The sequence below is a fragment of the Urtica dioica genome, chromosome 9 (genome assembly GCF_054948205.1).
Source record: "Urtica dioica subsp. dioica isolate 48M chromosome 9, U.dioica_male_clone48M_v1_H2, whole genome shotgun sequence".
Lineage (NCBI taxonomy): Eukaryota > Viridiplantae > Streptophyta > Magnoliopsida > Rosales > Urticaceae > Urtica > Urtica dioica.
The window spans coordinates 20,201,914-20,218,369 of NC_142764.1; the positions used below are offsets into that span (position 1 = coordinate 20,201,914).

The following is a 16,456-nucleotide window of genomic DNA, read 5'->3' on the forward strand; positions in this document are numbered from 1 at the left end:
CTCTTAGTCTGTAAGCAAATATTTGTCAAATAAACAAGTTATTTTGGGCAAAATTGTATAAAAAAAAAAAGATTTATTTAGCAAAATAGCCAAATCAAACCTTTAACATTGTTAAATAGCCAAGGTTTTGTAAATACTAAGTAAATAGCCAGATATCATTTAAGACACATCTGCATTTACTAAAATGCCCACGCTTCCCCGCCCATAAGCACACGGTTGACTTAAAAAAAAAATAAAAGAGGTATAATAACTGCAAACGAGAATCCAGGAATAATAACTGCAATTAATTATCCATTATCTCTCCACCAATATTCAATTTGCCATTATTAAGAAAAAAACTCCCACACGACACAGCACAACCCCGAATCCAATCGGAATTGAATTGACCTTTCTATCGCTATCATCACCCCCGACGATCACCGCACAGAGCTCAGCTTCTCTTCTCTCCGAATCCCAGATCGGTCGGCGATGGCGATGGAGATGGGCGATCCGGAGGGGATCGACGGAGTCCGGATGACGTGGAACGCGTGGCTGCGGACGTGATCCCACACGCGGCTTGCGTGTCTACGATCCGATCCCACCCCGAAATCCCGACCCTTCCGTACACCCCGAAATACCGACCCTTCCCACACACGAGTGGACCTCGCCGCCAAGATCTGGATCTGCCCAGGTATGCATGTGTTGTAATACAAAATCATGTGTCATTCAGTGATTATTATGTTTATTGTAAATCCTTTTGAATGTTTAAATGTTGTTGGAACGAGTTTGATGTATAAATCTTGATGTGTTATATCTATATCTTGATGCGCAGTAAAATGAAATCATGTATCAATGTGTTAGTTTTCCCGATATACCATTGTGAATGCGTTTAGAAAATTGGGTGTTTGGATGTTAGAAGAAAAAATTGGAGTCGACATATTTTGCAGTAAATCTTCAGTAAATATTGGATAGTCTAAGTTATTTGGACCTTTTCTTTATTTACACATATTTACTGCTGAGTTTGGATGTTAGAAGAAAATAATAGTAGTCGACATATTTTGCAGTAAATATTGGATAGTCTAAGTTTTTTGGATCAAATATTTATTTACACATATTTACTGTTGAGTTTGGATGTTAGAAGAAAATAATAGTAGTCGACATTTTTTGCAGTAAATCTGAGTAAATATTACACATATTTACATCTCAAGAAGAACGGCGAACCAGTTGCAGTGAAGCTTGACATCAGTGAGAGACCAAAACGCGTTATAAAGAAACCAGCAATGCTAATGATGTGTATTTTGAGATTTATGTTTGCTAACTCTTTTGGTACTTTGGATTCTTCGTTAATCCAAAGAAACATATATATGAGTAAATTTTGTCATTACTAAGACCTATATTTTTTGATGTTATTGGTTAAACTGAAACATGACTTATGTAAATCTGGGTAAATAACATATCGACGCAAATGTAAATGAACACTCAACCAACATTATTTACATTAGTTTACTGATCCCTACAGAAATCAAGAATGCAATATAAATCTGGACGAAGAATATAAGAAATAATATATAAAAAGAAACAAAAAAATTACAACTGCCACGTCCATTTAGTTCCTAAAATAAAGGGATCATTAATAGACTAAATCATGTTCACACTTATATCAGGAAATACAATTCCAAAAATTTCGGGAATAAATTTCATCCGAAAATTCAAATTAGTAATTCAAAATTCAAATGCTCATGGGCAATTTCGGAAATAAAAAAACCTCTTATTGGGCCACGTCATCCGAATGACTATTTACTTAGTATTTACAAAACCTTGGCTATTTAGCAATTTTAAAGGTTTGAGTTGGCTATTTTGCTAAATTACCCAAAAAAAAAACCATATTTCGTGACCAGTTTGTCACGAAACATCTAGTGTATTTTGTGACAAAGGGGTCAAGATATTCTTTTGTTTCGTGACACAATAGTCATGAATTCGTATGTTTCGTGACAAAAGTGGTCATGAAAGTCCAATATTTTGTGACTTGGTTGTCACGAAAGTCCAAAATTTCGTGACAGATTTGTCACAAAATAGATGTATTTCTTGATCAGTTTGTCGCATAATTCAAATGTTTAGGGACAAATTTACCCAAATAATTGAGAAATGATTTTCTTACAAATAGTTGTTTACAAAGTGGTCGAAGAGTGGCGATGGAAATTTAAAAAAAAAAAAAAAAAAAAACTAAGAACTAATAAGCCGTGGATAAATTTGGAAATAATCATGACGTGGAATATTATAACATTTAAAAAAAATTCATGATCTGAAAACTTTAAAATATGTCATCTACTTGAATTTTATAATAATAACATTAGTCAATAAATACATTTCGACAAAATACTACAAGTCATTACATCATAATCTTTAGTTTAAAGGATGTCAAATATGTTGTCACTAACTCATTTTACACTTCTTATTAGTGGAATAGCCCAAGTTTCTTTTAATTAAGGAAATAGCCCATTTTTTTCTTAGCAGACAATTATATCATTCGCGAATCAGTTAATTAATTAACAGACTGAATTTAGTTAGGTTAATTAATTAACTGAATGTTTGGATTGGAAATTCACAAAAAAATTACAAAAATCAGAACTTATGTCAATTCCTATTCAAAGCATTCAATTAATTAACCTAATTCATAATTCAGTCAGTTAGTAAATTAACTTTGCTATAAAAAAAATCAGAACCAAAGCTAATTCTTAATTCAACCAATCAGTTAATTAATTAACCTAACTCAATTCTGTCAGTTAATTAATTAACTGATTCGCGAATTAGCAATGAATCAACAAAATAGCTCAACGATTCAACAAACCGATCGATCGAGGGTAGATAGAGCCGTAAGGGACTCAACAGCCCATGGGCGGGAGATTAGAGGTGACTTTCACGGTATCGCCGCTCCGAAAAAGACGACAACCGAAAACCACGAACCCAACGGCGTGACCAGTGACGGAGACGAAGAAGACACCGTCATTAAAGGATATGATGGCGAGCATAACGAGGTAGGCGAGGCCGACGCGCAACGCGTGGAGGAGCGTCTGGGTGAGGGCGGCACCAGTGGAGGAGGATCGCGTGTTGAGGAGGCGCGAGTGGAAGAGCCACTCGGTGACGATGACGAGCGCGAAGACGAAGGCGAGAGCGAGGAAGTACATGGGGTAATTTAGCTAGTTTAGGTTAATTGAGTTATTCCCTTAATTTATGAGAACTTTGGCTATTCTCTTAATATTAGTGGGCTGATTGGGCTAGTGTACAAAATAGCCCTTAAAGGATTACTTTCATTTTTTTTTAAATTCCAAGCTCCACTTGACCGCTAGTCTGTAAGGAAAATATTTTCAAAGAAACAAGTTATTTTGGGTAAAATTGTATAAAAAGAACCCTATTTCGTGACCATGTTGTCACTAAACTTTTTTGATTTGTGACAATGTGGTCAAGAAATTCTTATGTTTTGTGACAAAATAGTCGCGAAATTCCAATGTTTCGTGACAAAGTGGTCACGAAAGTCCAATATTTTGTGACGATGTGGTCATAAAATTCCCAATTTCGTAACCTGTTTGTGACAACACATATGTATTTCGATACCTCTTTGTCACGAAATTTCAATATATGAGGACAAAGTCACCAAATGATTTTTTTACAAATACTTGTTTAGAAAGTGGTCGAAGGGTGGCATTAAGAATAAAAAAAAAATAAAGATCATGAGATAATGACGTTGAATATTATAACAAGTTTTATAAAATTATTTATCTGATAACTTTAAAATATGTCATCTCCTTGAATTTTATAAAAATAACATTAGTCAAGATATATATTTTGACAAAATAATACAAGTTATTACCTCATGATCTTCTATTTAAAGGGTTACGTACATGGTTTTGTATTGTCACGAACCTGCTGAATATCGTGACAATGTTGAGCTGAAACTGAAAATTTAGCCGTTTCGTGACAAGATGGTCACAAAATTTAGGCTTAAAAGAAAACATGGTCAAGACCGGTTTTAAAAGAAACTAGTGTTCGAGGGCTTCACGTTGATACCATTTTTTTTTAAACAGAGGTTGAAATCAAGAGCTATGGACTTTTAAAATTTAGGTTTTTTTTTCCCTACTTCCTCTCTTTTCCTTTTTTTTAGGTTTAAGGGTAGATATAGAAGGAAAAAAAAAATCTCTCTCCTACCTTAGTCCTATACCTGACCTTTTTTTTTTTAAAAAAAAATGTCCGAAAAAGTCCATTGGCCTTTTGTTACTCTTACTCGGAGCAATTTCTCTAACCTAATATAGTGAAAATAGTCGAAAGTGACCGTTTTTTCTAACTTTGTTCAATATTACCCGCTGAACCTTCTAATTTTCATAACTAACCGTTTTCAATAACAGTTAACCAGATTTTAATAACGGTTAACCAGATTTTGTTGACTAGATTTCAATAACAGTTAATCAGATTTCAATAGTTGTTGACCATATTTCAATAACTATTGACTAGATTTCATTAATTTTTAACCAAATTTCAATAACGGTTTACCAGATTTCAGTAACAGTTAACCAGATTTCAATAACAGTTAACTAGATTTCAATAGTTGTTGACCAGATTTCAATAATTGGTGATCATATTTCAATTATTGTTGACTAAAATTCCGAAACATGAGGGTATTTTTGTCCGAAAAAAAAGAGAAACGATTACTAGTGAAATATTTTGAAAATATGAGTGATATAAAAAGTAAGTTGGTTGTGAAATTTTCTCCATAATATAGACTACTATAGATCTGGGTTTAAACAGCGCAATCTTTCTTTTTGCACAAAGCAAATATAAAACGTAAAGATGGAAAATGAATAGAGTTTGGATAGGGTCCGATAAAATCAAACTCTAGAAAGAATTTAAAAATCATATCCAACCCATACAATTTCTTTTAAAAGGAAATGAGTTTGGGTATACAATGGGCCTAGTGGTAGTTTGAGGTGAATAATGGGGTTATGAATTTAGTTTACCCATTTTATGTTTCGTTAAATTAAAAATAAACTGAAGATAAAGTACTTGAAAATCATAAATGAGTCTACCGAAGTTCTATAAAATAAAATCAAAATTAAGATTCAAATTAACACTAAATAAAATATAATTTTAAAGTCAAAATAACAAATAAAACATGAAAAATATATTTCACGTTACATGTAAAATTTGAAAATATAGTAGTAATTTTAATGTTAATTACTACATGGCATAATAGGATAAATGGTAAGGTTGATAACAACCAGACGGTCCAGACCCCCCACACTTACTTTTGATGGGTAATACTCATATCTTATTCTACACTGTCTATATGAGTAAGATTTTATTCAAGTTCTATCTATGACGAATAGGGTCTTACGAGTACGTTACTCCACGGCTAAAATAACCATCCCTAATATCACGTCATTCACTGTTAGAAAATCAACAAATCAAATTAAATAAAAGCTAGGCTACAGGTTTTAGGGGTTCTCTGGTAAGACTTGCTTGCAGTTTCTGAGTAAGCTTATACCGAATTTTAGTGGTGAAGTCGTGTGAAGTTATAAATCACCTCATACTCAATTTTCAGGATTGATTCGAATTAATTACCGAACTCGCCCCTTATCATGTTTATTACCCATTGCGTTGGCTGGGGCAAAATAAAAGTTTTAATACTTCGATCATTGCTTGACCGTAACTTGATCCGATGCCTATAAACTAAAATTTAGTAACTTTTGAATTCACCAGGTTAACATTACCAAAAAAAAAAAAAAAAATTAAATGCTTGCACCCATATGGGTAAAGAAATATAAATAGAAAAATAAAAATAAAAAGCAAATCTTGCATTAAAACCAAGCAATCTTGGAGTATCATTCTATAAGAGTTAAAAACACTGGAAACGACAAATCTTCTTGATGTCGCAAAGCAAAGACGACAAAATAATCAAGGAAACTCATCCTCTTGAAGCTCCATTTGGGATATTGAGTATTCCCTCTCGAATAGCAGAAACTCCTGGACATCACAAGATGGATTTTACAAATTAGCCGATTCGATACTTTAAAATAAAAATATAAATAAGTATTGTTCGTACGAAACAAACCAAATATGTAACTGGGAAAAATAGGTTAAGTTCAATACAATTCAGCTTTCATCCATACCATCATGTTTCTCAACGAATACATATGTAACTTACTTGCAATTGTTGCTCACTAAACAGCTGAAGAAATCCTGTTTCTGGGCTAGCCACAAGTTCAATTAACTCATCATGGCTTTCAGGTGCAATGCCAGACTCCATGAGCGACACGGAGAGCTAGAAATTTCAAATCCATGACAAATATGAGCACTCCAATACAGAAAAAACACGACACAAGAGAATAAAAAATGAGAGACTTCCCGGGGAAGAAGCTGACCTGCATGGATCGAAGAACGAGTTCTGGAAGGCAACACCGACGGCAAAGTCCCCGCACAATGTACGTCGCGGGGCCATCTAAAGAACTCTCTTTGATTGAATACCAAGCATCTAATCGAGAAATCTCTATCGAGACCCCAGCTTGAAATAGGGGAAGCTCACCTGTAGCAACAGTCGACTAACTGATTCAGTCAACCCTCTTTCAAATGAATAAATTACCCTATTAACGGATGATGATATTTTATCTTTGCTAAAAATCCATATGAACACGGTTCTCTTGCATTTTTTATTGAAGCATAAACCAACCCAACTTTTTTTACACAGAAACAACAATACGATGAGAAGAGTAGGATTGGAAAACACGAGGCGTGAAAGATTGGTAGAATTTCCGAATACCTTTGAATCCAGCAGCCATGATGGTACCAAGAATACCACCATCATTGAGTTCATTAGGACTTAAGCCATCACCTGCCACAGCCGAGCACCGAAGCACAACCTCTATGCAGCAACTATCCGATGATGATATCGAAACATTTACCTGGAAAATATGTCAAAAATAAAAGGTTTGCGAAGATATTGTTTCACTGACAGCTCATGCCTGGGTACTATATAGTTTTATCCATCGCGAGAGAATGTTGTGTGAGAAATAGCATACCATGAGTTGTCGATCGGACACAATATCCTCACTCACTGAAGAGTAAAGCGCACTCGTGAGCGCAGTACAAATGGAGGCATCTGGGTACATGCATTCGCCGGAAGGAAGGCAGAGCATTGCAGTGGCATGCAATTCCAGGAACACTGCCTCCATCATTTCACTATTGTCATCTTCGGGGAAAGCTAACCATGGATTTTCTTTCCCTAATAAAATGAGACGTCAAGTAAGTAAGCACTTGGTTTAACACAACTAAAACACAAACACACAGAGTACATTAAATGAACTCCACCATTGATTTGTCCGATTATAACGTTGAGAGAGAGAGAGAGAGAGCTGAACTTACTCAAAAGCAATAACAAAGACGAATGCAGAGCCTCCTTTGCTGCTAAAATGGCGTTTTGTTTTTCGTCCGATGAGAGTTCTAGAGATGAAATTTCTGCATTTTCTACTTCAAATTGGAGCCACTTGCGATACGTTGCATCACAGGAGTAATACTCGCTCTATTTTAAAGAAAGATGAGTTAATATGCGTTGGAAGTTTAGTACATCTTCTCCAAACTCCCTAAATAGATAGATACATACCCAGTCCTGAAATTCCCTCAGATTCTCTGAAACATTACTAGTCTCCAATGTATCAGAAGCTTCAGACAGTTGCTTCAAAGGTTCAGCAAGAAAACTCAGTAACATGTGTGCTCCTATGGGCATTGCAGGTACCCTCCACATTGATATCAAGGAAAATTCCCTAAACAATATATTGCTATATGGAAGAAGAAGAAGAAGAAGAAGAAGAAGAAGAAGAAAAAAAGTAAAAAAAAAAACAAATTAATAAATAATTAATAGGACAAAAAACATAGAACTTTAATTAATTTTCTTAATGAGGCAAACTTAAATCTATATACATGGAAAGAGTTTAAGAAATGCACGATATGGACACATCTTAACTAAAGCCAACAGTCATAAAAGAAACATCTCTAAACTCATCAATCATAAACCAGTGGCACAATGCTACACAATAGTTTATTGTTCTCTAGGACCATAGATGATAATCGTGATGTTATGAAGCATCAAGTGTACAGTAACTTGTAAATATGTAGACATAAGAAACAATTACGAAACCAGGTGATAGTTTACAGTTTCTTATAACGCCCTAAAAACTATTTAGATTTTGTCCTCAAGCAATGAACCTTTCCTTTTATTACTAGCAAACTCTTGGGGGTACTTGACAAAAAAAAAAAAAATAACAGTATTATTTTTCAGAATCCTCAACTTCAAATTGTATTTTTCTTGTACCTGTGCATCAATGCTCGTAGAAGAAGTTTTGTTCGAATATCTTCAACATTAGAGTGGGGTGTAAAGCATAGCCATTGGGTCACCGTAGCTTTTTGAAGACTCTGCATGCGATGCTGCTCTGCAACATCTGATTCCTTGTCATGTTCAACAACTTTGATCTCTCGAGATCTAGTCAAAACCCTGTTTAGATTTTTAATGATTTATCAGATCAATCGAATGACTTCAAATGAATATATTGTCATCCACGTTGAATTAAAATATGCACAAGAGAGGACAACCACCTCTCAATAATTTCTTCAAAGCATCCTTTTGAATCGTCCCCAAGCGAAAATGGCAAGTACTCCATTGCAGAAAGGAAGATCTTATACTTGACATGCAAGCTTTAAGAGGCAACAAAGAATAACAGAGAAATAATAAAAAAGTGATAGCCACACCTTATAACAATCAGGAAAAATTGATGAAATCACGGGGGTACATATCCCATCTAACCAATCATGATGAGGACCAAGCAACAAACTTTGTAAAAGAAACAATAAACCCCTTTTCTCTAGTAGAGAGAGAACAAAATTTTATGAAAGATATTAAGAAACAGTAAACCCCTTCTCTCTAGTAGAGAGAGAGAGAGAGAGAATCAAGTTTTACAAAAGATATACTACAACCTAAAAAAATCCCAATAGCAAGTCTCCGTTCAGATAGAGCAACATAAATAAGTATAATTTTACAACAGGTCATCTGAATCTAAACATCCCACAAGACACGAATTATGGTGTCTTTATAATTAGATACGAAGACCATGAAAACATTACTAAGAATGTAGTTGCTACCTGCTGTTGAGCCTTAGTTCCATCATGTTCACAAATAGGTCAATACACCGGTGACGTGCAAGTTGAGAAGCGTACAGCCCAACCAACTCCTCTTGGTGCGTTGAAAATAGATACATAGCATACCTGAGATCAAATCGACATTCTATTAATTAATTAATAAATATTTATCCCAAATTGTTCAAGTAGAAAACATGTAGAGCATTATTTACGGTACAAACTTACACTAGAAAGGTGCATAAGGACCACAGCGTGAAGGTACTTACATGTTCAAAATGAGATCGCCGACGTTTACGAGTTTGTCTTTAAAAGCATCTTTCATTTCATCATGCAGTAAGTATCTAAGCACGATAACCAAGTGCGCTCCGAATCGAATCATCTGAGGATCTCCATGAGGCCTAGTCACAGAAATGTGCATTTGAAGAAACGTATTAACATGGAGAAAAAGGAGTAAAACTTCATGTAATAGTTTCTTTCATAAAAAAAAAATCAAAAAAATAAATCCAAAGTAAAAAAAAAGGTGTTTATTTTTTGTGTAATTTGTGTTTTCTTTTCTCTGTGTCGGCGCGTGCTCTGATTTTACCGTTAAAATCAGATTATACAAACCATCCAAGGTAGTAATAATCATGATATTACCTAATTACACCCTGACCCTCTTCGGAAGGTGCTATCCATGACCATATAAGGTCCAACAAGCGTGGTATGTCTCCTGACATCAAAATCATCTGTTAAACACAATAGGTCAGTTGTAGGCAGGGGCAAGCAGAATGGATGTCACATCAAGTAAATTTCTACTCTGCCATTTTTATTCATATGAATCCAATTAACAAATTTCATACATTCGACAACATATTTCTCCAGTTACTATTACACATAAATAAATATTATAATAAAGTATAAAAAGCGCCGAATTGTCCAAGTGAAATTTGTATACACTTTTTAGTTAAATGGAAACTGAAGCAAAGGTAAAGAAGAGCATACCTCTATTTGGCGTTGTTGTTCCTTGCAAGCACGGGTAACACTTTCATGCAACATTTCGCTGGTAAATAGTTTATTTTCGTTACTATTACTCATACACGGGACAAAAAGAAGTGATTTTCAAACGAAAACTATCATTACCGTACCTTGAATGTAGCTTCTGGATAAAATCAGATAGTTGTCGTGGTTGCTGGTTCAAAACTTGTAGTGGCCAATGATCTGGTCTATTAGCACGCTGATGGTCCTTATCTCCAGGACTTCCCTCCATTCCATCACCAGAGTTTCTGAATTGATCTAGGCTTTCTGGTTGCACTTGAGCCAGTTCCAGATCCACCTGAACTTCTAGCCATGACTTTGCCATTGCCCAGCAAGCGGACTACAGAAAATATACAGTTTCAGAGCTCGACGGCGTGGGCTCGCATAGGAAATAATCCATGTATTTACAATTTCAGTAAGCAAAACATGGAAATAAAATTGTTTAGTAAATCATAAAAAATAAAATACATTATCAACACAAGAGAAAAAAAAAATAAAGTGGCAATCCATTGAAATATACATGGTGGAATTTTTAGTCCCGAGGTCTCTGCCTGCCCCACGACATTTGTGAAGCTTGAAACACTAGCAATTGCTAGGCTATAACCCGGCCTCTTGGTTATAAACCAACGGCCTGACTGCTCGGCCAGCAACTCTAAGGTAGGCGTGTCAAATTATGGTCATTGTGTCATTGAATAAAGTATATACCTGTTTCTTGTGATATTAAGTCTTTTATGCTGACAAGAAATGATAGATCAGTGGTAAGCACCTTATGTTCCCAGATGAGGAGATGGATTCCAGACTCATGGAAATTCCTTTACTTATTAAAAAAAAAAAAAAAAAAAAAAAAACTAGTCTTTTGTGCTTAAGTTCCGCTTGATGTTTATATGACTACCATTAACTTGTACCCTATACACATCTTTTAAAAGCCAGGAGTCTTCTCACCGAATTGCAATGCTGATGGATTTTCACCTTAATGCATGCTTCAGAAAGAAATACTCAGACAGTAAAACCCCAACAATGTTCAATAGAATTCTATATGAACAAAGTACAGAGAGGCTCAAGACAACAACCCATTGCCTACGTTATGTCAATTAGTATAATAATATAAATTCAACGTGAGAATAAAAGTCTTAGATTTTACCTAGAAACTAGATCCCGCATATCAAATCAAGTAACGTTTATGCTACTTTTTCTTCTTGATCCCTTATTATACTATAATTCAGTTAAATAATTTTTTTTTTTTTCTTCTTGATCCCTTATTATACTATAATTCAGTTAAATAATATTTGTGTTTCTTTAAAGTAGAACGATTCTTACCAGTCCATATCAGTAATAATTAAATATCCTAGTTTTATTAAAATGTTGATAAAAGCATTTCCTAGCGATTTTTCTCAACTTCCCACAGGAAAAAAAAACTTAAAAAAAAATTAGAAAACTAGCCAGCGACTCATTTCAGTAAGAGAATAATTACCTCCCAGTCTGTGCAAATCGGAAGCATACGTTGCAAGTTGCTACAAAGTGCTGCATAAACTGCCACTTCATACTTTCCACCATCTTCATGAGAAATTTTCTATACAGATGAAATTACATACATCAGTGAGATAAATTAAAATTAATAAATTAATAAATACTAAAATATTTACACATAAGGCCCATAAATTTAATTAGCCATGTTATCCAATTCAAAATATGAAAGAAAACTGAAACTAATATAGCAAACCTGAAAGAAAATCGACATTATGGACAGGACAATATGTACAAGACTAAATAATGAAAAGAACATGTTCTTAAAAAGTCTCTACAGCAAAATCATGCAGTTTATCAACATGTACAATTACACACGTAATAAGCATCAATACTGAGCACAAATGGAACTCGTTCCACACATCAATTATTGAATTGAAAACAAGATCATTTATCTACCTCTGAAGCGCAATAAGAAGCCCATCTCCAGAGACGCCATTGGTTACCTATTCCACTTTCCAATTCAATGGCTTGCAATGTTCTATCTTTCCCATTTTTTAGGAGAGCTTCAACAGATGGAAACTGGTCCAGCCCCCCAAACGGACACAAAGTTGCAGCTCTCCATGCCTATCAAATCTCGGTGTCAATCAGAAGAGAAACCCAAAACACGAATAACATGACATTATTTACATGAGCTTTGCTTACTTGTCCTGCGGATCTACAGAGGTTACATGCCTCTTCAAGTCTCCCAGCTCTCATAAGAGTCCAGAGGTCTTCTAGAAGACATTCATCTTGTTTCTGTTTGTAAAAATAAAGAAAAAGAAAAACAATATAATCAGATGATTTCTTCATTAAAGAAAATAGAAAATTTGGGTAAGCAGGTCAATACAGACACGACTTCTCATACCCAAATTTGGGTAATCAGGTTATTTCTTTTTGACGCAATGGAAAAAGGTAAAGAAAAAAGAAGCCTAAGGGAAGTTTTACCAAACAACCAGAATTTGATCATTCACATCATGCCGGGGCTGCACACTTTTTTAGAAAATTCAAAATAGCAGCAACTTCATTGAGTTCCAGATTGCAGATAACCCTACCCTTACTTTTTTCTATAGCTGTTGAGAGTCAATTCATGTGGATTTAGTTTCATGTCTATTCTTGCGAAACAAACTGCAGCCTAATGGATGTAATTTTTGTTGATAAAGGTCATCTTTTATCAATTAAAACAAACCGCTTCATGTGCTTCAATTTAAACAATATTCTTAATTGATAAAACCCGTCTCTTTGAGAATATAATAATAACTTTTTGTAGGAAAACGCACAGATCCATGCACACCGCAAGAAAAAAAAAAAAAAAAAAAAAAAAAAAAAAAAAAAACACACACTCAATTTTGGAGATGAAATTTCAAAACAAATTGCAAAAGAAACCCATAAGACAGCAGAGAATTGTACCTTGTCATCAGATAATGGATGAGCATGTTCTCGGGTCGGAGCATCAAAATCTAAATGATGAATGGTTCTTTTATTGGAGGCTCCTTTTTTGAGATATCGTTGTGTCTGATGCCAAATTCCAGAGCTGGGAAGATAGGAACCAACATGTGATCCTCGCACCTACAATTTATTACATAGCTTGTCCATCTCAGAGAAAACTTATATAAAAAATACATTAAGGATCAATATGAGAACAACATGACGGATCAAGGCTTTCTATAAGAAAGAGGCCAAAACATAATTTGAGACACCAAAAACTCATATTCATCTCAGAAACGAAAAATTTATTAATAAATTAAAATTTGAAGATTAGGCTCTAGCACGACGTTAAAAGGCCTTGACAGGAATTGGGAAGTGCAAAATCAATTTAAACCTTTGGATTCTGGACCATATGTAAACCAACACGCCAGCCCGGTATCAAATGAATAAACCAACCGCTAAGAGGGCACTCGACAGACTCTTGAGAAATCAGAAAAAGAAAAATCCCTTGAATTCTTTACAATTGGCAAAAAGCCAGACATTGGTAGATAGAATTCAGGAGACCATCTAAATTATATTTTTTTTTCAACATGGTCAGTAAAAAGTTAATTGTTACATTAAATTACGGAGAAGGGAGCAACATGCTTGCAGTAGAGATCAAATTGGCGAAACGAAATCATGTTAAAAAATAAAGACTACAGAACTTTTGAAAGCAGCAAGAAAATGCATACATTTAATGTCTTCCCTCAGAATATGACAAGAATCAAAGTCACCACTCCCAATTTATCAGCTGGCAAACACATATAGAACGAGTACCTTGCTTTCTAAGTCAAGTGCTTTGGAAGCTAAACCTTCTAGCCACTGAACTATCCGCAAACATAACTGAGCATTATGGTCCTCTGCTACAAATTGGCAAGCGTCTATATGTGAAGTTGGGGGCAACTGTGAAAAGCGTAATGGACCAGATGAGCAATTTTTTTTTTTTTTTTTAAAAGACCAGATGAGCAATTATATTTTCACTAATGTGTTAAGCTTAAAAAATGGAGAAAATAAGTAATAAATAAAAGAAGATCGACTAAAAGGATTCTTTAAAATAAGATTGAAAAGATCACCATTAAGAGTTCTTTCGGAATCTCTTCAGTTCCTGCAAGAAGAAGACGAACTATCAGACGAGACATACTTCGAAATTAACTCAGATTTCCCAGAAAGCATTTGCATGGGATGTCTTTTCCACTGAAATCAATAGGTTCGGTGCATTTCCTTTCTCATAAAGATACCACAAGAGAGACCATGAAGCTGCCTCATCAAGAAGAAACTGGGACTTTTGTCTCATTAGCTTGTCCTCTACCACCCGATGCCGAAAATTGGATTCATCCCTATAGTATATAAAAAAAATAAGGAATGAAGTAATCCTAGATGATACACAGGTTGAATGGTCGCGGTATTGCAGTTAATTTAAAATAGGCAGTAAGATTACTTTCAATAGATCAGTATATCATTCAGGCACTACATGCGAATCCGCATACGTTGGTGAGTATGCAGTATCAACATACCTAATCGCCTCGGAGACATGTCGACACGATTCCTCAAACCCTAGAATAAGGTCAGGAATAGCCATTCTTCCTGCACACAAGACATTTAAAAAAAAATTAAGAGATGTGGATAGTTGAGCTCGAAATCAGCAGGAAACTTATTTATCTCGTTGAAGTTTAATAGAAGTTAACTCCGAGAAATGAACTTCTAAATGCGGGGAATTGTATAGAATGCTCTTACATTAATTTCCGAGCAGATCAATGCTTAATCACCGCTATTAACAGTTATAGAATAAATCAAAACCCTTAATGCTGAACAGCAACCATATGAATTCTCATAATGACCACAATAGAAACATATATGTGAAGCTCAAAAAGGTTCAGGGAGCAGAAAAGAAGATTTGATTGTATTGCTTCAAACACCTTGGAGAGCAGAATCGAGCAGGGAAGCGAAGGAAGAAAACGTGTCATCCCCACCATCATCCAGTAAATTGTCCTCAGGTTTAGAGGTTCTCAGCACAGAGCGCACTGAATCAAGACCAACGCCCACTTCTGGGATTCCGAGACCATCGCTGGATGAACTCCTTTTCAACGTTGAATATGCCTTCAAAGGTGATTCTTCTGTGTAAACCCCGTCGATGCTCTCAGCCTCTCGTTTAATATTTTCGAGAATTAGAGCAGCATTAGTTGGACTATGTATATTATGCCCATCATAAAACAACCCTGCTCCTCCTAACCTCGAAGGTGTAGCTTCTCGATGGGAAGATAGGCTTGAACCCTGGGTTTTTTTCCTGCATAAAATACAGCTTCAGATGCTAAAGAACATACATACATGTATATATATATATATAGGAAACTACACCACTCCAATTTCCGATCCCGATAGGGCTACTAGTAAACATTCACAATGCTGTAATCACTGCTAAAATAAATCGATCTGCATTCCCAAGCTTCTCTAAGAGCTAATCCAATTACTGCGTGTTCGAAGCTTAATCACTGAACTGCTACGCTCTCAGTTTCTTTATAATACATATATCCCTCAAAAGCCCTAGCTTTATAACTAACGGTTGAACTTCACCAATAATTTTAGGGGGGTTAACACCTAATCTTCATTGCCTCACTCGCATTTCGAAATAAACAAAGAAATTCAAATATCAACAACTCCAAATAAAGAAGAAGAAGAAGAAGAAGAAGAAGAAGAAGAAGAAGAAAACACAATCGTACCCGTATCGGCGATATTGCTCTCTGACGGTGAGGTCGTCAGGGTCGTAGTACTTCCGAGAAGCGTCCATATCGACGTCCATTTCCGGAGAATGAGTAATCGCGGAGACCCTGAGTTGCAACAGAGAGTTGGAATAGTCGGAGAAGCTTAAACCCTAGGAACTTGGAGACAGCGCGGGAATTTCAGAACTTTGGGTCTCTCGTCTCGGTGACACTGCGAGCGAGCGACCGAAAGAAAAACGCTAAAGAGACGTCGTTTGGATGGGTCTTACACTCTTACGTTTCTAACTACAAAATTTCATTTCATTTTCATTCTTAAGAACTTTGTAATTAACTTCATTTTCAAAATATATATACTATATAAATTATAAAATATAAACGTTTTACTAAAAAGATTTAATTTTTAGTTAAAAATAAAATAATTGCCATTTTTCACCGAAAACAAATTCATCGGAAAATGAAGACAAAAAACAAAAATATGTGTTTTGATTGATGGATGGAAAAATTCGGATAATATGCCGATTGATAAGTACGTTTAATACACATTTATTATATGATTTTGATATTTATCTAAGCTGAATATGAAATATTTTTCTTATAGC

At 35.1% G+C, this 16,456-nt stretch overlaps 1 protein-coding gene and 1 pseudogene across 1 annotated transcript; both read right to left on the reverse strand.

Moving 5' to 3' along the window:
- Positions 1-2,861: 2,861 nt before the first annotated feature.
- On the reverse strand, positions 2,862-3,164 carry LOC149385636 (copper transporter 1 pseudogene; annotated as a pseudogene).
- A 2,632-nt stretch (positions 3,165-5,796) lies between these two features.
- Positions 5,797-16,121, reverse strand: LOC149385637 (nuclear pore complex protein). The gene is made up of 24 exons (XM_089626033.1): positions 15,858-16,121; positions 15,057-15,424; positions 14,655-14,724; positions 14,359-14,477; positions 14,214-14,242; positions 13,918-14,043; positions 13,084-13,242; positions 12,340-12,432; positions 12,094-12,261; positions 11,642-11,740; positions 10,281-10,510; positions 10,138-10,195; positions 9,793-9,881; positions 9,423-9,554; positions 9,160-9,282; positions 8,617-8,715; positions 8,336-8,515; positions 7,628-7,802; positions 7,390-7,546; positions 7,047-7,249; positions 6,788-6,929; positions 6,393-6,553; positions 6,176-6,292; positions 5,797-5,994 (listed from the first exon to the last, which is right to left on the reverse strand). Exons 1-24 carry the CDS (start codon positions 15,935-15,937, stop codon positions 5,926-5,928), a joined length of 3,246 nt encoding a protein of 1,081 aa, XP_089482159.1. The 5' UTR covers positions 15,938-16,121; the 3' UTR covers positions 5,797-5,925.
- Between the last annotated feature and the right edge of the window lie 335 nt (positions 16,122-16,456).

Excerpts from the sequence above, each read along its gene's own strand:
- LOC149385637 (XM_089626033.1), bottom strand. The coding sequence starts at position 15,937 with ATGGACGTCGATATGGACGCTTCTCGGAAGTACTACGACCCTGACGAC. Across the intron at positions 15,425-15,857 it reads GAGCAATATCGCCGATACGG|GAAAAAAACCCAGGGTTCAA; the intron begins GTACGATTGTGT and ends TATTTTATGCAG. Across the intron at positions 14,478-14,654 it reads CATGTCTCCGAGGCGATTAG|GGATGAATCCAATTTTCGGC; the intron begins GTATGTTGATAC and ends TATATACTATAG.